A 21775-nucleotide genomic window follows, 5' to 3' on the forward strand; every position below is an offset into this window, starting at 1 on the left:
CTCCGCTCTCCAGCACCGGGAACGAACAGCGAGAGAGACACACGAACGGGACAGGCGGGACAACAGCCGAGCAGAAGGGGGAAACAGCTTTAATGAACAGAATCAAGTCACTGATTTACATAAAAAACCCTCCAAAAGCGTTAACAGTTGACTTTTTGTTAAGTAGAGGAAACACCACGAAGTTGTCAAAGCTCTGCCTCTCAGGGGGGCTTTATTTGTGACACCGCTGTGTGTGCTAATCCACACCACCACAAACACCTGAAAGGTAAAAAATCAAAACCTGGAGGTTCTGTGAGGATAAGTAAACGGGGAATTAAAAAACAAAACAAACCCACAAAATAAACCCAACCAAAACAAAACCCAAAATGTAACAAAAAACAACTCACCCCCCCAAAAAAAACCCAAACCAAAACAAAAACAACAAAACCCAAACAAACCAAAACCACACAAAGAAACAAAACTGAAATTGTTCAACTTCCCCAAAAACATTAGTATGGCTTTTTTTTTCCTCCCCCGCTCACTCGCTGATCCTTTACTCACACCTGATCCTGCCTTTCAAAGCAAGGAGAGTAAGAAGCATCTAAGCTACTTCAAGGCTGGGATGGAGTATTGTGGATTTGGCAAATGACGCAGTGATGTGGTTAATGGTGTGCATACCTTATGCCGCTACCTCAGGTATCTGCTTATCCCTATGTCACCAGTATAAAACAGCTCAATTTCTGATGCACAGTTAAATACATGCAACTGGCCGCCCTCCCCACACTGTTCCAGCGAGCACACCAATACCTCCACTCTCCAAAGCCTAGCAGCTTTTGAATCAGCACTGGGGGGATCTCAAGAGGGCAACCAGGGCACCTCAACAGTTGTTTCTGCTTGAAAGGAATGACCCGTCCTGGGAAGGGAAATGATCATAGGAAATAGGTGCTTTTTCCAGACAATGTCTGGGTGGCAAGAGCCAGCTCAGCTGCAATAATTACACCCATACAGAAACATTATGAACTGATACATAAATACTTTTTCCTCTGCTAACATGATAGCATCATTTCTAATTAACCTGCCCCTTTCTGCCCCACTGATTTCAATCTGGGGGAAAAAAAGCCAAAAAAGCATGTATGCAAGATACTGCCAGATTCTCAGCACCCATTCAAACTGTCTCGCCACAGTTGTAAACACCATTAAGAACAAGGCAGAGGAATTACACTGAAGATTTTTTTTTTGCCCTTATAATCCAAGGTTTCAACAACAGTTTTATTATTCCAGGACAACTGATTTTGAGAGACAGTATCTGAAATTAATTAATCACAAGTCCTCTTCTCTTATTTTCTCAGATACACAGTCTTCTTCATTTGGCATAACCAAAAATCTTTTCCTTGATGTAAAACCCAAATGCACTAACTGCAGTGAAACAAATAAACAGTTAAGAGTATATGCATTTCAATAATTATAGATAGAAACATAAGCTAGAAAATCTGACACAACACTATTCAGGTGCACAGATGACAGATTTTTTTTTTTTCCTGCTGGAATAGGACACAAGAAGAGTTGTTTCTGTTCTTAAGGTTTATTGCAATGTAGTAAATGTGGTACAGATTGAATAGCAGTTCCAAATGTGCCAGCCTCAGTGTTATTTGGCATTAGAGGTACTTTGCCTGCCTGCTAGGCCTTCTGAGTTAGACTGACTACTGCTAATCACACATTCTTTAACCATAATACCTACAAAAAAAACATCTTTCAACTCTACTGTGGGTTATCTAGGCTTATAGGATATTAGCAAAAATATATATCTATAGTTAATATGCTAGTTCTAGCTACTGGACCTGTTGTGTTAGCATGGAAAATTACTAAGGGTCGTGAAAAGTTACAACATGTGGATGTAAGAACAAAGAACAGGAACTGGTGGTCGAGCAACAGGATCTTGTTACAGTGAGGAATGCAGAGCCTTCCCAGCACGTAGGGCACTTAGCCACAAGGAACTAAGATAAGATATGCATGCTCTCTTACTAACCTATCATGAGCTCAGCTTTTGTAATATGTATGAACTAATTAGTTGGTATACCAATCAGTATAATCCACGATAGTGATTGTAATGTATGTAACAGTATAAAAGGACTGTGTAAAGAGCAATAAAGTGGACACTTTGCTTGCATCAAGTTGCGTCCCCGTCTCTCAATCGCGGCAAATTGGTGACCTCCGACGTGATCGTCAGCGACGAAACCGCCGAGGATTGAAAAACCGCCTACCTGGTGGCATGTCGCGAGTCCCGCAGAACGTGGAATGAGCTGCTGAAAGGAAGCAGGATAAGCCGGCCGGCCAAACAATCCCTCCGTCTGGAACGAGAGGTGAGCTGCGGGAAACTAGCAAAATGGGGAATCAGGAGTCTTCCCCTGAGAGAGACGTTTATGAACTAATGAAAGCTTTACTTAAGAAGCATGGGGGAAAAACCCTTTCGGGTCAGGACCTCAAGCTGATCCTTAAATGGGTCCAGGTTAAGATCCCTACAGTTACTGCTTCTTCGATTTTTACCCGGGAACTTTGGGACGATGTGGGGGTGAAATTATGGGATGCAGCTACCTCTGGAGATGAGGAAGCGCAACATATGCTCCCACGCTGGAGAAAAATTTTTGAGACTGTGAAAGCGCAAGAGCAGAGCCAACGAGGTTCAGAAGGGGAGACAAAGCCCTCTGCACCATCATTACCGTCACCACCCCCATTGGCCTGTGCAGCGGGGTATCCCCCGGAGGATGATCCCTTTGATCCCGGACCTGTTGATCCCGAAAAAGAACCCGATCTTTTCCCTCCTGATCCTCATAATGCCTGGGGAGAGATCAAACGCCAAGCATTAAAGGAGGGGGAGCTAGAGATAGCAAGAACTATAGTAGCGCCTGTTATATATCAAGGAGGGGGGGGGGCGGCTCGATGGGAAGCATTGTCCTTTTCAGTGATTAAGGAGTTGCGTCGTACGGTTACTGAGCACGGGTTGTCTTTTCCTTATTTTGCAAGCCTTTTATCTTCTGTATTCGATACATATGTCATGACCCCACATGATTTAAAATCTCTCGCGCGATTGTTATTAACCCCAACACAATATACAATGTGGGAGTCTCAATGGAGAACGGGATTGCAGACAGTTTTGTTGGGGTATGCAGGACACGCGAATGCTGCCCTAGCTGCCTTAACCTTAGAACATCTCACTGGGACTGGGCAACATGCAGACCCAGCTGGCCAGGCAAGGGATATCCCCCGAGAAGCCTTAGAAGCGGTCCGGGAGGAAGCGAAAAAGGCCTTATTGAAAGTTCCTGATTCTCAAAAGCCTCAGAAAGCGTTTACTAATATCACCCAAGAGCCCCGAGAGCCGTATATGCAAGTTATAGACAGGTTGAAACAAGCCTTAGATCGGCAGATAGATAATACCGAGGCTCGAGATATCCTATTACTTAAATTAGCAGTGGAAAATGCCAACGCTGATCGCAAAAAACTTTTAAAATCGCTTCCAAATCAAAACCCCACTTTGATTGACATGATTGAGGCGTGTAACAGAATTGGCACTATGGATCATAAATATGAGGCCATGGCTGCTGCTTTTGCGGCCATGCACGGCCCGATGGGCGCCGACCCACAGCGAAACTGCTATGGGTGTGGAAAACCGGGACACCTTAAAAAAGATTGCTTTAGTGCCAATGCTGGGAAACGACCCCAAATACCCCGAGTTTGTCCTAAGTGCCAAAAAGGGCGCCACTATGCTAACCAATGTCGATCTAAATACGACTCTCAAGGGCGCCCCATACAGGGAAACCGATCGCAGAGCGCGGGACCGCGGCGCGCACAGACACAAGTTCCGCGACCGGCGCCCCCACAAACGCCGGGGGGGGAAACAGGAGTGTTTCCAGTCTCCGCCCAGCAACAGCAGGGAGCGCCGGCCTGGACCTGGCAACCGCCCACACAGTAACGCTACTTGACTCCTCTGTTCACTTACTGCCTACCAAAGTTGCAGGTCCTTTCCCCCCCCGCCGCCTCCACTGACTGGCAAGTGGCGCTTGCTCCATGACCTCAGAAAAATTAATGACGCTATGGAAGACATGGGGGCCCTGCAGCCTGGGCTTCCATCACCTACCATGATCCCTCGAGATTGGCATTTAACCATCATAGACCTCAAAGATTGTTTTTTCAACATTCCATTGCATCCAGACGATGCCCCTAAATTTGCCTTTTCTGTACCAAGCGTCAACATGCAAGCTCCTTTGCAAAGATATCAGTGGGTTGTGCTACCGCAGGGAATGAAAAATAGCCCTACAATATGCCAATGGTATGTAGCAAAAATACTTAGTCCTGTCAGAACTGCAGTACCTGCTGCATTGTTATATCATTATATGGATGACATTCTAGTGGCAGCACAGCACCATGAAGTCATGGAGGAAGCTGTAGCCCTTGTTGTGGCTGCTGTAAAGTCAGCAGACCTCTGTATTGCACCAGAAAAAATTCAAAAAATGCCACCTTGGAAATACTTAGGATGGCGTATAAGGGCTCAGACTGTTACCCCGCAACCCTTACAGATACAGGCGAATGTAAAGAATTTACATGACGTGCAAAAACTGCTGGGTACAATCAGTTGGGTCAGACCATTGTTAGGAATCACTAGTGCGGACCTTCGTCCCCTATTCGAAATGCTTAAAGGAAGCTCGGACTTAAACGCTCCGCGAACTCTTACTCCTGAAGCCATAGCTTCCTTGCATAAAGCTGCGGCAGCGATCGCCTCCAGACAAGCGCATCGATGGGAACCAGAATTGCCTTTTCAATTAATCATCCTTAATCCTGCTAGACAGCCTCATGCACTTATTTTCCAATGGGACTGCCAGAAAACTGACCCTTTACTGATCATTGAATGGATTTTTTTACCTAACCAAGCCACAAAGACAATTTCTACCCAACATGAAATGTTTGCATCTTTAATCATCAGGGCTCGACAGCGATTACTTACCCTGGCGGGCACGGACTTCGCCCTTATATGTATGCCGGTAACAAGTGTTTACTTGCAATGGTTACAACAACAATCAGATGCACTAGGCAGAGCTCTAACTGGCTATGCAGGCCAACTCACTTCTCATCCGCCTTCTCACAAACTGTTAAGCATTGATTTTCACCTTTTACCTATTCCAAAGCGGAGTGACCAGCCTTTACAAGCCCTCACTGTATTCACGGATGGGTCTGGCAAATCTCACAAGTCTGTTATCCTTTGGTGGGATGACCATCGGGAACGGTGGAGCTCAGATGTAGAGACTGTGCAGGGTTCTCCTCAAATAGTAGAATTGTCTGCAGTTGTTCGAGTGTTTCGAAAATGGTCTATTCCTCTCAATATAATCACTGATTCTGCTTATGTTGCAGGAATTGTTAGCTGAGCAGAAGCTTCTGTGCTACGGGATGTTTCTCATACGGCACTGTTCAATTTGTTACAAGAACTCATCTTCCTGTTAGATTCCCGTCTTCACCCTTATTTTATTATGCATGTCCGATCTCACACTTCTCTACCGGGTTTTATTGCAGAAGGGAACCGACAAGCGGATTTGCTTACGCTACCGGTGCAGGTGTTACCAGATCGATTAGCGCAAGCTCGACTCAGCCTCTCCTTTTTTCATCAAAATGCTGCAGGCCTTAAGCGTCAATTTGACCTCACTATACAACAAGCCCATAATATCATTGCGGTGTGTCCTGATTGTCAAAGGCACTCTTTCCCTTCTATAGCAGAAGGAGTTAACCCCAGAGGGCTACAAAGCCTTCAACTCTGGCAAACAGATGTCACTCATTTTGCTGAATTTGATCGTTTAAAGTTTGTTCATTGCTCTATTGATACATTTTCCGGAATGTTATTTGCCTCCTGTCATGTAGGAGAAAAAGCACGCGATGTGCAAAAACATCTGATGCGCGCCTTTGCTACTTTAGGGGTACCCTCTCAAATTAAAACTGACAATGGCCCCGCGTATGTATCTAAAACCTTAACGACCTTTTTTGCCTCTTGGGGTATATCACACATTACAGGTATCCCTCATTCTCCTACGGGACAAGCTTTGATAGAACGATCTCACCAAACCTTAAAACGCCTGTTATTAAAACAAAAAGGGGGAATGGGGGCTGCTACACCAGAGGAGCGAATACAGAAAGCCTTGTATGTTTTTAATTTTTTGAATTGTTCCCTGTTAGACAGCAATCCTCCAGTAGTTCGTCATTTTAGCACAAACACCTTTTTTGAACCCAAGATTAAGCCGCCAGTATTGATCCGGGACCCCGAAACAGGTAAAGTAATGGGACCCTATCCCCTTGTCACGTGGGGAAGAGGCTATGCTTGTGTCTCCACAGAAAGAGGCCCCCGTTGGATCCCAGCCAAGAATGTGAGACCTTTTCGAGAAACATTGCAGCAGCCTCCTGAAGACATTCCTGGGCCTGATCCTGCGACTGATATAGAAGACCCTACCGATCAATAATTGAATGAATTCTGTTCCAGAGGTTAACAAATGGGAGCTTAAATGTCTCCAATGTGAAAAATGTAATCCGTGGATTTGTAGAATTTGTGTATTATTACTAACGATTCCATGTATTTTGCAGTGCTTACAAAAGTCGATAGCCGCTTCAGTAAATAAGATTTTTCTTGTACAAGCACAAGACCTCCCGAAAACTCCCAGTACAGAAATGTTGGTGAAGCAAGACGTCCTCGAACTAGTTGGACGCCGACCTTGGGAAGAAGCAAATGTTTGAAAACAAAAAGGGGGAGATGTGGGTTATCTAGGCTTATAGGATATTAGCAAAAATATATATCTATAGTTAATATGCTAGTTCTAGCTACTGGACCTGTTGTGTTAGCATGGAAAATTACTAAGGGTCGTGAAAAGTTACAACATGTGGATGTAAGAACAAAGAACAGGAACTGGTGGTCGAGCAACAGGATCTTGTTACAGTGAGGAATGCAGAGCCTTCCCAGCACGTAGGGCACGTAGCCACAAGGAACTAAGATAAGATATGCATGCTCTCTTACTAACCTATCATGAGCTCAGCTTTTGTAATATGTATGAACTAATTAGTTGGTATACCAATCAGTATAATCCACGATAGTGATTGTAATGTATGTAACAGTATAAAAGGACTGTGTAAAGAGCAATAAAGTGGACACTTCGCTTGCATCAAGTTGCGTCCCCGTCTTTCAATCGCGGCACTCTACTTTTCCTAAAGGCTATCATGTACTGTCTGAAACTTCCTACCAGCACGTCACCTGACAGGTATAAGCAGGCAAATTATAAGCACCCAAGGTATAAGCAGGCAAACTATATCCTTACATTGCAAGTATCAGCAGTTTTCTATTGTACTAGGAAAATTTATGACACAGATTTTTCTTCTGCCTCTTGCAACATGGCATTTTGATATATATTTGTAAAGCAAATGTCCTGAAAAACCCTACTAAAACGGTCCATCACAAAGCTATGGCAACCATATTGCAATGACAACAGTAAGGCATTAGAAAACTGGAACCACATTTTGCATAGATTATCTCTGTGGAAGTTATTTCTTAGCTTTTTTAAAGGTTTCTAAAAGACATAACAGCAAAATTGCCTAGATGCAGGCACATTGTACAGCACAGCCTCACTATTTGCAAAGTCTACCTATTGCATACTAGTTACATGATTTTAATCTCAATTCAAAAGATTGTTCTCGATTTTCCTACTAAATCTTACTGGTGCACTAAATTATTCAAACAAGAATTTACAGGCTGTTATGCTGATCTAGTAGTATCAAGATACTGCTACAGGATCACAAAGAAAACCAAAGTTAAGTTTTTCATTTCATGAGTCAGCAGAAAATATTTGGTGTAAATTTTCAGAGTCTTTGGACAGAACTCAAACTTTCCGCCAACTCAGAGCAAAAACTTGTAAGACTCTTAGGGATACTAATGACAAAATTATGAAGACCCAACTCAAACAACTTTTTCAACTGCGAATGCGCAAAGATACACTTTTAATACATTTTTCAAGTGTCTTCCAAAGAGAAACAGAGGAATATTAAAGGGAAGTCTTGTATATGGTGGTGAGACCACATCTGGTATATTGTGTCCAGTTCTGGGCCCCTCAGTTCCAGAAGGACAGAGAACTGCTGGAGAGAGTCCAGCACAGGGCAACAAAGATGATTAAAGGAGTGGAGCATCTGCCTTATGAAGAAAGGCTGAGGGAGCTGGGTCTCTTTAGCTTGGAGAAGAGGAGACTGAGGGGTGACCTTATTAATGTTTACAAATATACAAAGGGTGAGTGTCACGAGGATGGAGCCAGGCTCTTCTTGGTGACAAACAATGGTAGGACAAGGGGTAATGGGTTCCAACTGGAACACAGGAGGTTCCACTTAAATTTGAGAAGAAACTTCTTCTCAGTGAGAGTGACAGAGCACTGGAACAGGCTGCCCAGGGAGGTTGTGGAGTCTCCTTCTCTGGAGACATTCAGAACCCGTCTGGACACATTCCTGTGTAGCCTCATATAAATGTTCCTGCTCTGGTGGGGGGATTGGACTAGATGATTTTTTGAAGTACCTTCCAACCTCTGACATTCTGTGATTCTGTGATCGATTGTCTTGTCTAATAACACAGCTTGGTGCATTAAGATCTAATCCAGTTTAAAGTTGCTGCATAAGATGAGGCACAGCACACCATGCCATCGCTGTTTAACGCAACAGTGTACATTGAGTTGCTTTATCAAACAATTCCGTTCTAATTATCAGCTGTGATTTTCTTATTTCACCGAGTTTCACATCAGCAGGCCAACACTGCACCAGCACAGCACAGCTGATTAGGTCGGTGGGTTTATGTTGCCCTGTCCAAAGCTGCTCTCCTCACAAAAATTCAGAAGGAGCATTCACAGTTCCTCTCACAACCAAGGATGTATTTTAAAGCATGTTCGAGTCAGAACAGGTGCCTCAGCCCCAGAGTGCCACACAACTTAGTCCTTGCTAAAGCTGTGCCACAGCAAGGCCACTGAACCACATCCTTCAGACTTCATCACAGATGCAAGTCTGTTCAGAAAGTGCTGTCTCCTTCCTTATCGTTTGCAAATTATTTGTGAAGACCAAAGGCTCCACCTAATCTTGAATCTTGTCTCCGGCATTGACAAGTACAGAGCACTTCAAATAAAGGGGCAAGAAAACCCACCACGAGGGTTAATCAATTTGCTTATTGAAAATGAGTTAGTGATTGTGCTTAATGCTCTTTCTGAAGATATAGCAACATTACTTTTTTCTGAATTCAGATTGGATTTTGGTTTTCTCTTTTAGAAATATTTCTCCTTTGGCCGATCAGACACTGTAATAGAGGTATTCATTTTAATTCACTTTATATTATTCCCTTTCCATTATTTCATATTCAACAAATGACTTGGAAAAGCAACATCTTTTAGCCATTCAGCTATTCAGGAACTATTAGCTATGAATACTGATTTCAGCAAATGAACATCTTTTACGTCTTTTGAACATCTTTTACATGATAGAAATGTATATGTATAGATAGGTAACATTTTCTACATGGACAGAACTCCCAGCTACAGGGAAAAATGAACACATGAACAATCTTGGTGCAGCATCCAAGTATAGGCTATAAACTACATCAACAGCTGCGCATGGATATACACACGATACCTGTATACATTCTGGCCTTCTGTAAACTTCAAATGTCTCATTCAGAATACTTGCAACAAGCAAATAAAATGAAGCAAGTTGTCATTAAAGCCAAACTATATTTTTTATTCATGTCTATTTCTTGCCCTCTTTTTTCTTCCAAAATTCAAGTTTAACTCCTTTTCCTATCCAAAGAAGTTCCTGCCACATTTATTAGTAGTCTGCCTAACCAGAAAAACAGAGGTTGGGCTAAACACCACTAGCAAGCAAGACACACTGTATTTACATTTTGGAGACACTCACTAACCTGCTTCTGTTGGATGCTGGGTTTCTTACTGTTTTTCATGGACTCGGGCATCTTGATCTGCTAAACAGATTGAAAACTTTAAACTTACAATAAAACTTGAATGCTCTCCCAAGTACTCTAACAAAATACACTGAGCAAATCAGCATTCAGGTAAACCCAGTGGAAGTAGTGTAGGAAAAGAACTGGCATATTTACCCTTCTCTCATCATTCTGTTTTAGTCCAAGCTACCTGACTACTATCAATAGCTGAGCAGTTAAGTAATGAATGCTCATCTTAATTATTAAGTTACAAATAAACTTAGAATGAGAAACACCAAATATTTTCCAAAATGAAAATTGTTTTTTTCTTCTGAATCACTTATAGCTTAAAGCTATGCAATAACATGCTGTTAATTGCCTCACTGCTCACTGTAATCAGCACGGGTCTAGAAGATCACACATGTTCCTTATTTCTCTTCAGAAATTTTCAGTTAGCAGACATTCAAAACTTTTGAATATCACAAGGTTAAACAAAGGCATTATTAATGATGGAAATAATTTTTAAAAATAACAAGCATCTAAACATATTTTCATCCATAAAGGCCTACACAAAAGAGCAGAAATATTTTAGCTACAAAGCAGATTTTTGTTTTATTAAAACTTCTGTTGAAAACACAAAGTTTCTCAGTGTGAAAGTCACAGACCTCGAATTGGCCTAACATTGCAGCAGATGGAGCAAGCAAGTGAAGTGGTGAAAAAGTAAAAGCCAGAAATGGAGACAACAGGGTAGTGCAGAACATGCAAAAATTATGCCACAAATATCCTTTATCATATGCAGCAAAACTTAAAGTCAAGGAGAGAAGATGCAAAACAGATTGTTAAAACTGTGATGATAAACCACATTTAACATTCAGAATATTATTTCAGTAAAAATAAGTAAAAATGTAGTTTTTAGTTAATTAACTCTGTACTGAAATGCTGGAACATGCAAGAACCTTTTCCTCAATGGGACCTCTCTCAGCACATTTGAAAGAATGATAGAGTAGCAGACTTATTTCTTTTGAATACAAATTCAGATACTACCATACACACATGCTCACCATTTCTTGGCCTCCTTTGGCTGCCTTCATCATCTGTTCTGAAATAATTTTCTTCAAGCAGCTACTGAGCAAAAAGGCCTAAAGAGGATAAACCAGAGAACATTCTGATTTCTTCTATTAAAAGATGCACTTGACTCTTCCATTCCTCCTCCACCAGAAAATCACAATCCAAAATTACAATTTACTGAACCATTACTTCCCTAATTCAGTTCATTTTACTCTGTGCTTAACAACACCCTTACAGTGCACAGAACTAGCTGCAGTTGCTTGAAGCCCATCCTCAGCATGACTAACCCTCACGGCACTGATCTGAGTAGAGAATAAGAAATTTTGACTGGTTTTGTGAGGCAAGTTATTCTCTCTATTTGTCCGTGGTTCCTACCTTAAAGGCTGCTAAATTACACCAAAGGCTGAGTAAGGTTCATCAAACACAGCACTATCAGCATCAAAAACAACAAATGAAGCAAGCCTGAGTTCTCAGGCACACAGCACTGCTGAAAATCAAAGCCCTGGTGGTTACACAAGATGGCCACAACTGTTTGTAGACCAGCTCACAGCCACATGAGTTAATTTTAATGGAGCAGTACACATTCATACCACACACTGGGTATCTAGCGGAGTCACCTCTCTGAGGGGTAGAGTTGTTCTTCGTTCCTGTGCTCTCTGATGAGCATGTACAACTCCTTGGGATGATGCAGCCCGGCTTGAGGTCTGAATTGTGCCTGGGAGGTGTACCCTACTGCTTTCTCTCCAAAAGGAAGCATCTCAGGTAGAGCATCAAGCACCAAGAGATGAATCAGACAAAATATCCTATAAGATCACTGCTGGAGGGGGGAGCCGTCTCTGACTAAGCTCCAAAGCACCCAGTCTTTCCATTTTCTGCAGTGGGCTCTTGGATCAAACCCTTGTTTCGTCCACGCAGTAGCACATTTCTGGCCTTTAGCTCTTCCTCACACTTCTGAGGAAAGTGGGACACAGGTTTTCTAATCAACAAGTCAACTACATCAAGTACAACCCCAATAGCTTTCACAGGAGACTTAATTCTGAGGTAATTCTAATTTTTTTGTTGTTGTTCTCCAACAGCAAAGGAACTACAAAGCTTACTGCTTATGACTCATTATCTCATGAAACTTAAGAGTGCCAGGAAATTAACACTTACTAAATAGCTGTATGAAGTGCATCATCACCCCAGACTTCAGAAGTCATGTGTCAGAAATTAAGCATTTTGATTTTGCTTGGCAAAGCCTGTCTGCTGCTGGGTGGGTCTCAGAGGCAAGAGAGGCAGTTGAGTAACAGGCTCTATACTTTTTATAGAAGCTCTGTACCTAAACTGAGACTGGTTCTGCCTTTGATACTACAGAGTATAGATTATTTGCTAAGCAGCATAACCACAGATGGATGAATTCCTGGATACCTTTCTCTTTAAAGAATTGCCTGAAAATAGTGGGAGGAATAGCACCCTATAAAACCTTATTTAAGAATTATTTATGTGTAAAAGATACTAATGATGCCACATACTCACACCCTCCATTAACGTGTGTTAATATGGCTTATATTCAAACAGTAAAATTTTTTGTGGAAAATGGAAGCCCTTGACCTCAGGTGGGTCTGATCAGTTATTGTCTTTGAGTACTTATTGAGTCCAGTAAATAAACAACACCCTTCCACACTCCATCCCAGGCTTGTTGCCAAGTGCTAGACATTTCTTTTCAATGGAGAAAAAAAAAATCTTCCCCTTATGCTAGAAACTCAAATGCTTGTCCCCAGATAACTCTGTCCCTAGGCTAAGCTGCTTGAAAGCATAGCTGCTGCACTCTGGTAGAGATAGACTAAGCATTTCTGAAGATCCCCTATGGCTGTAAGATTATTTTTTACTCTGACCCTTTCCTAAAACGACTGAAAACTAACCTGGTTTGTGTATAAAATTACCCACTGCAATGTGCCTGAATCATTGTACTAAAATCTGAGCTCCAGGGCATCTTCATCACCATCCTTTGTAGCACCCTGGAAAAAACAAAACAGAAAAAAAAGCCAAAAATCCCACACACAAAACACAACACCCCAAACCAACCAATGAACAGAAGAAACAACTAAAAACAGCATTAAGGTGTTCAGCTCTAAATCAGAATTAGTCAATCAGGTTCATTTTATACAGTATATAAATAAACGAGCTGAAGATCTGTACCAGAACATTTCTGGGGGAGGGAGCAAGTGGGAGGTAGGATGGGAGAGTCTCTACAAGTATAAAGGTGGCTAAAGCAGTTCTTTTGCTCCCACACAAAATCCTCTGCCAACTCTGCCTCCAACAGGAAAGCACAGGGGCAGGTAAAGTATGACATGGAATGCCAGGGAAGGGTGAAAACATTGCAGAGTAAGGCTAGATGGTTTACTGCTGTACAGGCCACCAAGGGAATAATCAGAACAGTTTGGGTTGGAAGGGACCTTCAAAGCTCATCTAGTCCAAACCCCCTGCAATGAGCAGGGACATCTGCAACCAGATCAGGTTGCTCAGAGCCCTGTCCAGCCTGGCCTGGGATGTCTCCAGGGATGGGGCATCTACCACCTCTCTGGGCAACCTGGGCCAGTGCTTCACCACCCTCATTGTAAAACATTTCTCCCTCATGTCTGTGTTTCAGGACAAGTTTGAAGAGGAATATGACCAGATCGCAGGAATGTAAAACAGATCACCTCCTTCCCCTGAGACCTGCCCTCCCCCCGATAACTGTAGTTTTCATGAAGAGAAAGTGAATTCAGATACAAAATCAGTACTTACAAGAAAAGTAACCTGCCAGCTTCTTAACCGGTTGATTTTGAAGCTGACCTCTTTGGTTTGGTTAGTAGGCAGTTTTATGCAGCAGTTAATCTCATTATTCCCAACATAGATGTCAGCTGAGCAGCCTTCTTCTGGACGCAAGGATCAAGCCGTACATATCCATAGAACTACACTTGAATGAGCTCCAGAAACTGCACCAAAAAGACAGAACTAAAGCAATTTTCTGTGAAGACAAGTGAAATCTAGTAAATGGCGAGGCGGGGCAGGGGGAAGGCAGGCCTAAAAAAGAGCTGTAAGGCAAATCTTTCAGATTCCTACTACTTTTTCTCCTGGAAGGACACAGATTGACCACAGTATGTCAATGCTTGATTCAGAGAACAACTCTCACAGTCCAGACTTAGAAACTTGATTGTTTGGGTTTTTTTTAGCACTGGATATGATGAGCTGAGTCTTTCGGGTGCTTATCAGATATGATGATGGGAAGAAATAAAACTAACCAGTAAGAAATACTGAGAACAGCAGTCCCAGCAGCCTGAATTTCCATCTGATTTCTTAAACTGGATGACAAACCTTTGCGCCCAAGTTTAGCAAATAAAGACAATTAGGATTCACAGTTAAAAACTTCTTTATAGAAGGGATCCAAGTGATTCTGTTGGGGTGTTTTAAAATGCCAGCAGAGATGGGAACCTCCTTTTCAATTTGGTGGCTCCAGTATCTGACTAGAAGATGGGAGATCTGGGCCTCTAGCTCAAACCACTCCACAAAACCATACCCTAATTTTAAAGTTACAGACTCTAGTATCATTGCTTCAAAAAAATCACTCCTTTGATCTCTTCATATTGTTTTTAAAATACCATTTTACCTTTACTTTGTTTGCATTTTATTGTAGAAATTTAAGTTCTTTCATCTGCCATTCTGTTGGTTTAACTCAATTCTTCTTAACTTCCTGGATTGCCTTAAAAGAATTTTTAAAAATAGCAAAAAAGTCAGTAAAAATGTATTTAGTTTCACAAACAAACACTCAAACACAAAGTTTGTTTTTTTGGGTGTTTCTATTTTTTTCTTTAAGTCCTTTGATTTTGTGACAAGTTCACTCTACACTGTTATTTCCTCCTGAATTAATAGTTTTCAAAGCTACTAAAACTCAGCGTACCTACTGTTCGGAATACAAATGCTGTCATATTATAGCAGAGGGCCTACACACAGGATATTCAGATAAATACATATACATAAAGCCAGAGTGGACAGACACCTAAATATGTCCTTTTTGTGCAATACTTTTCACATGTAGAAAACATAGGTGAGTTAAAATCTCTAGTGTATGAGTTTGGGAAAAACAAAATGTGATCAACAACAGCTATACCCAGCACTTAGAAAAGCCCAACAAAGCAATGTTAAACAGGAACCAACCATTTACAAATGTTTCAAAAATTTGTACAAAAGATTAATTAAAAAAAAAGGTAAAAAATAATTTAAACAATAATGTGGAAAAGCTAGCTTTTAAAATTCCGAAGACTATTCAGTTTTACCTGAATATATAGCAAATTCAGCGAAGCTCTACAATCCATCAGCAGCATATCAAGAGAAGGGCCCATATACCTTTTCCATGCCAGAGGAAAAAAAAGTAGTAAAATATTACTATATGCTTCTAAATATGGCATTTTGATTTTTCAGCCAAATATAATGGGAGCCCAATCCAGAAAGATCTCATTACAAACAGAAAAACAAAAAAATCCACACAACCGACCAAACACCAGTTGTGCCCTTAAAGTGTGTACTATATTCATTCTTTATCCATTGTAGCAGAATGGAAATCAGGTTATTCAGTCTCTCCACTTTGAATTTGATGGTACCAAACATAAGTCACAACTCAGAACTAAAGCTTTCCTCCTTCTTTCCTAGACAAGTCAGGGTTTGCCCTCATCAGAGCCAGCAGGGCTCTCAGAGCAGGCAGTGCCACGCTGCAGTGCTGACACATCAGACCCAGCCCCAAGCTGGGTACAGCAGCTGCAGTACCAGCCACTGCTGAACTGCTGCAGGATCAGATCTGGACAGCGGCAAACCAAGTTAAATATTCAGTTATCCAAATGCCCCGCTGCAACAGCTAGCTTGAGCCATTTTATTGACAAGCAGCTTGCGTAGGTCTATGTGACAGCACAAACAGAGCAGCACAGGCTCCATCGCTGTTACAGCTGTTACTACTCACACTGTAGGGCTGATCCACTCCTGCAGCCCAGGACCAACCCAGGATCTGCCACTTACCACCTCTGAGCTTTGAGCGGTGCTGGCTGGAGAAGTATCTACTCAGACAGTCACTTTGTCACAGCTTAGTACCACACAGTGCTTTCATTAGGCTGCTAGCTTCTCTACTTTATAAGGGCACGCAGAGGGAAACAGAGAAAGCTTTGTAGAGGCCAAGGTCTAGCCTAGTAGATTTAAACCAGACAAGCTGCAAGTATGAAACAACAGGTTTCTGTGTAGCTTCAAGCCAAGCAGCCTTGCTCACTGCCACCAACAGGCATGGTCTGTTCTTCCTCTGCTGCTCCCAACCATGGTCCTTGCTCTGACATTGATGCAGTCAATGCAAATCACTAAACATGCAAAAATATTCCCCTTTTTTCTTTTTCATTGTAGGGAGAAGGAGACCAGATCACAACCACAGCAGTGAGCCAATTAAACTGGCTCAGCTCTACTGCCTAACTGCACCCTCAGGGCACTGTGTGACAAGTGACTTTGGCACCAGACTCCCTGTCCCCGGGGTTTATTCTCACCCACAAGTCAGCACAACCGTTTGCTGCACAGCAAACAAGACTGGGGGACTGATCCAGGCCAAGAATAGGTCAGCAAAACCAAAAAATAAACAGCCAGCAATTTATTTTTAGGCCAGGTTAGCTCACCAGTCCAGTTCACCTTGTCTGCCCACACAGTTCTACCAGCATGAGTGAAGAAGAGCCCAGGGTGTGAGCAAATGAAAGGGGAAGAGTGCATCGCTGCTCAGGCCAGACCACTTGCCAAAATAAATGCTCAAACTATGGCCTCAGGTATTTTGTGTATTAGTATATAGAAACAAGCACTTAAGATAGAAAATAATCCATCTCTGCCCAGAGTTGCAGCTTGCAACTCAGAACTCAGAGTTCTCTTCTGTCTTGTTTACAGTTATATTCCCATTTGTGGTCACTGCATTATGCAGGTATAAAAATTAGGAGGCAAGCAGCCACAAAGCACCTCTCTATAGATTCTGAAAGAGAGAAGCTAGCTGCAGTAAAGGACACCTCAGGAATATGACAGTGATAAAATTTAAAACATACATGGCCACAGAAATCAGTCAATCCCATTAACAAATTGGCCTCAGAGAAAAACAGTCAAGCTGCTGAGGTCTGAAGACTTTGTAACCAAGTTATTCAAGGGATATCTTTCTCTGCTTATATAGTAGTCATCACACAACTTGGTAGTTTCTCTTAGGCTTCTTGCTCACCACTTTCTGATCCCAAGCTTACAGTGCAACTCTTTCATGCTCTGAAGACTCATAAGGAAGTTCAAAGTCTGCCAATTTTTTCACCACTGGGAAAAGAAAAAACAGAGACATTTGGTGAAATCTAGTGAAACAGTCCAGGTACTTGCATTAGATCAGCTAGTGCCGGCTAGCAACGTGCTTTTGGAGGAGAAAAAAAAAACTTAACCAATATAAATTCTGGGGTAAAGTAAGGTGACAGGTTAGCTATCTTCCTCACTTCCGAGTCTAAACTTATATAGCTCCATTAATTATAGAATATCTCCCTTAAACCACACTCTTATGGAATGTCCTTCACTCAAAACTCAGCGAAGCAGTATAGCTGTTTCTGCATTTAAAGGACGTGTGGATGGCAGACTTCTAGGACTTGTGCTTTTCTTGAGTGCAACACCAGGCAAGAGCCCTGTAACTAATGCACAGCAAGAAAAGCACGTCACTCTCCAGAGGTCACTGCTTTCCTGCGCACTTTTTAAAAATTTTATGTCTAAAGGCCCACGCCTGCAAACATTTATTTCTAAGGCAATAGCACAATTCAGCAGAACGCTTAACATGTGATTTTAGGCAGTGGGTTACAACTGAACTTGATGGATTTATGAGGAATATCAAATATGCATAGAAATGTAATCAACTGAAAAACTTGTCTATTCTCCTGTGTATTTAATTATACCACAATACAAGGCAAAATAAATCCATCTGGAACTGCAGTAGAAGAGCATATAAAATCCGTTGTATCCAGACACGTTAGAGATGTACTAACAGCCAGGGATTCTGAGTACTCAGATACCTTTCGCAGCCTGAGAGAAGGGGGCAGGGGAATGATAAATAAGACAAGACACAGACATGAAAGTTCCTGTTCCAGTGAGTAAGCCCAAATCTACAACTGGACCTTCACCTTGAAAAGGTTCCGAAGAGCATTAACATCTTTATGCCATTGGGAAGACTGAAAAAAAGCAAAATGACTTGTCAAGCCTGCAGAGAGGCTGCAATGCCTCGCTTCGCTCTGGCCAACAGCAGAGACTGTTCCCTTCCCTGGCCTGGCCTGAGACCAGCCTGGTCCCCAGCCTAGACCTGGCCCCATCCACACACCCGCCCAAACCGGACATCAAGCCAACAGGGACACAAAAGCCCCTTCATGTTGTATGACCATAAAGAGACTCACAACCATGATTTGCGGCTTGCCCAGTACCATCATGGTTACAATTAAGTTTCTATCAGCTAAGAAAGGAAACTTGTAATGATATTAAGGAAAGTTAGCCACAGACGTTGTTTATAAATATAACAAAAGAGTTTCCTGTCCCATTGTTAAACTCAGCATGTGATCTGTAAATTAAGAACGGTTTTATGTAGGTAAGGCCATCTGATTGAACGCCTATCCAGAAGTTCCCATGTGATAAAGTTGCTACATCTTGTCAACTGAAAAGGATATGATATTCATATGTGAAAGTCTCACCCCTGCAGCACACGACTCATTGCTGTACTTTGCTCCCCCCTGCCCCTCTTTCCAAGCCCTGTGGGCAGAGGCCTTGAGGGGTTTTATTAGGCAGGACGAGTTCCCAGCCTCAGCACGCTCATGCAAGCTCTGCTCAGACTCACTCACTGTAGCCAATTAAAAAGAAAAATAAATTCCAAGGGAAGGCTAAGTTAAGTACCTTGTAAAACTTACCAGATAGAGCTCCACCATCACGATCTTAAAAGAAAAATAAGCTAAAATATTTTATTAATTCTCTTGATAGCTCCATCTTGTACAATGTAACCTTTCAAAATAAAGGTCAGAAGCTTAGCTATCCATTAGCATGAATATGGAAGAAATGTTCAGTACCTGTTAATGTAACTTAATTGTTTTTAAATTTTCCCTTCTGGCCCATCTAACTGCCCATTTAAAAGCAAATACAACCATTCCCATATTGTAGCATGTCAGTTTGTGAGGAGTTTCAAAAGTTTCAAAGGAACATAAAAATGTAATAAAATAGAAAATGTTTTCTACTCTGCCATGCATTTAAGTATTCTCTAATGCAAGGCATCTGCCACGTTATTCCAGACCTTTACTACTAAATCCTCAAATCCTGTTGTACAGTAAGTACTGTATACTCTGAACTAACAACATTGTTAATGAGCATCACAGATACATTTTTTTACAGGATTTGTGTGTTTTCCAAGCTGAGAGAGTTCTCTGCTTTTTCTAGGAAATATCTAGATGTTCTGCCCCTTTACTGAAAGCACCAGTCTTACTTGTAGGGTTCTACAACTCTGTGTGAAGGCTTCTGACGTGAGCAGACTTGAGCTCTGTTGAGCTTTCATTATTGACAGTGCATAAGGAGAAAAAAATCCTATCCACCTTGAGATGTGGATTGTTTTTAGTTTGCTGTGGTCTCTCTACATCTTTTCTGAAAGAGGGTAGAAGTAGCACCAACAGAAAAATGCAGAAATTATCTGCAGGACCAGCTGCACAATGGGATAGCAGGGACAGAAAAATCAGGCAGAGGTGAGGACAAAAAACACTGAATCAGCTTGGGGAAGTTGTCTTGTTCTGTTTTAGGTCCTGAAAAATCAAAGCATAAGTTCAAGAAGCCATAACATAGAAGAGCACAATGCCACCAGAGCATTCCTAAATTTTGCAGTGACCATAATCTCCTGAGTTCACTCAGGGAAGTGGTGGGGCAACCATAAGAAAACTCTCCACCCCTGAGAACACACTCCTGTCACAGCAAATCTGGCAGACTGTGCAGCCTGAGAGAGGAGTCATGCTTTGGGCAGAGAAGCTGGACTTTCTTTCTCTGAGCACACGGTGGAAGTACTGGCTTTCAGCCTTTTTCCAAAGGGTGGCAACCCTGAAACACTTCCAGCTCTGTGTCACAGTGACAGCGTGGTCAATTCACTCATTGCTACAGTTCAGAAGGGTTCTCTCCAGCAGTATTGGCTGGTTTAAAAAGCACACATGATTTGTGCATGGGGGAAAAAAACCACAAAAAATATCAAGCTAAATATAGTTTGGGAAGAATTGTTCCAAGTTAAAATTAAAGAACACCTTCATGAGGTTTTGCTTATACTTGTTAATATCAGGGCTGTTACCGGAGAGGGCAGCAGAGCATAAAAATCACTTGTCTCACACTCAGTTCAGACACCACGTATGACGGAAGAAAGTTTCAAAGTCCAAACACAAAAGATAAAGTGAATATTGGCACCACCATTTTTCATTCTGTTTGTCTCTGTGCTAAGAAGTCCCCACAAATTACTTTAAGAAATCAGCCAGAGCTTCAACATGTTATCCCTTAGTAGCATAATACCAAGCATACCAGATGGCATTTCCCAGCAATGTCAAATACAGATCTCAGACTCAGTAGGATTTTGACATATTTTATTTCTTGGATCAGAACACAAGGTAGTATATGCTGCCTGAACACTAGGACATTAGGGAGTGACAGATGCAAAATCTACCTCCCCTGCAAAAGAACAGTGAATGTGGTAACACATTTACAATGACGAAAGCTAAATAATCCCTAAGAGTCCTATCTCATCTTTAAGACCACAAGAAATTGTGCATGCAGCATTTCAAATATCATTGATTCTTTAAAGTGCCACATGAACATTAAACATCTATAAATGCAATATACAAAGTAACATACAACACCATTGTCTGGCTTGGAAATTACCAGGACCCACTGCAAAACTTACAAGTTTATCAAGCCCAAATTATTAGTATTTTAAAAATTATATTAGCAAACCCTTTCCTTACTCAATGTCCCTATGCAAGTCTCCTATCTAAAAATGTCTCCCTACCTCTTCCACCCTATTAGCACCTACTTCCCTCTCATCAAATCAAAATTCCTTGCCACCCCCAACACTTTTTACCTTCAGCATCTCCCACCCCAAAAGTCTCCTGTTGCAGGGTCTAAGGCCAACTTCAGCACTTACCTTCCCCTGGAAGACCTGGTCCCAGCATTGCCTCGGGTGGTGCAAACTCTGTGGCAGAACAAAGCCAGTGAGGGGTTACGTGGTAACTACCCACAGACACCTTGTGTTCTGGGGCCAGACTAACACACCTCAGCTTGACAAGTGAGCTGAATACACATTCAGCTCACTTGTACAGGCTGGAGAGTTGGGCGGGGAATAACCTAAGGAAATTTAACAAGGGCAAGTGTAGAGTCCTGCATCTGGGCAGGAACAACCCCAGGTTCCAGTATAGGTTGGGAAATTACATATTAGAGAGCAGTGTAGGGGAAAGGGACCTGGGGGTCCTGGTGGACAACAGGATGACCATGAGCCAGCACTGTGCCCTTGTGGCCAGGAAGGCCAATGGCATCCTGGGGTGTATTAGAAGGGGGGTGGTTAGTAGATCAAGAGAGGTCCTCCTTCCCCTCTACTCCGCCCTGGTGAGACCACATCTGGAATATTGTGTCCAGTTCTTGGTCCCTCAGTTCCAGGACAGGGAACTGCTGAAGAGAGTCCAGCGTAGGGCAACCAAGATGATTAAG

General features: G+C 42.2%; 1 protein-coding gene across 1 annotated transcript in view; it reads right to left on the reverse strand.

The window, feature by feature from the left end:
- Positions 1-73: 73 nt before the first annotated feature.
- SNX31 (sorting nexin 31) overlaps positions 74-21775 on the reverse strand; it is a 33363-nt gene continuing 11661 nt past the window's right edge. The window contains 13 exon segments of the mRNA XM_065053499.1: positions 74-1395; positions 9941-10000; positions 11020-11097; positions 12928-13011; positions 13793-13929; positions 13932-13983; positions 14655-14747; positions 15322-15391; positions 17268-17318; positions 17320-17353; positions 18967-19057; positions 20739-20743; positions 21216-21263. Of these exon segments, the coding sequence (XP_064909571.1) occupies positions 1300-1395; positions 9941-10000; positions 11020-11097; positions 12928-13011; positions 13793-13929; positions 13932-13983; positions 14655-14747; positions 15322-15391; positions 17268-17318; positions 17320-17353; positions 18967-19057; positions 20739-20743; positions 21216-21263 (899 nt within the window). The 3' untranslated portion in view covers positions 74-1299.

The sequence above is a fragment of the Columba livia genome, chromosome 2, assembly GCF_036013475.1.
Source record: "Columba livia isolate bColLiv1 breed racing homer chromosome 2, bColLiv1.pat.W.v2, whole genome shotgun sequence".
NCBI lineage: Eukaryota > Metazoa > Chordata > Aves > Columbiformes > Columbidae > Columba > Columba livia.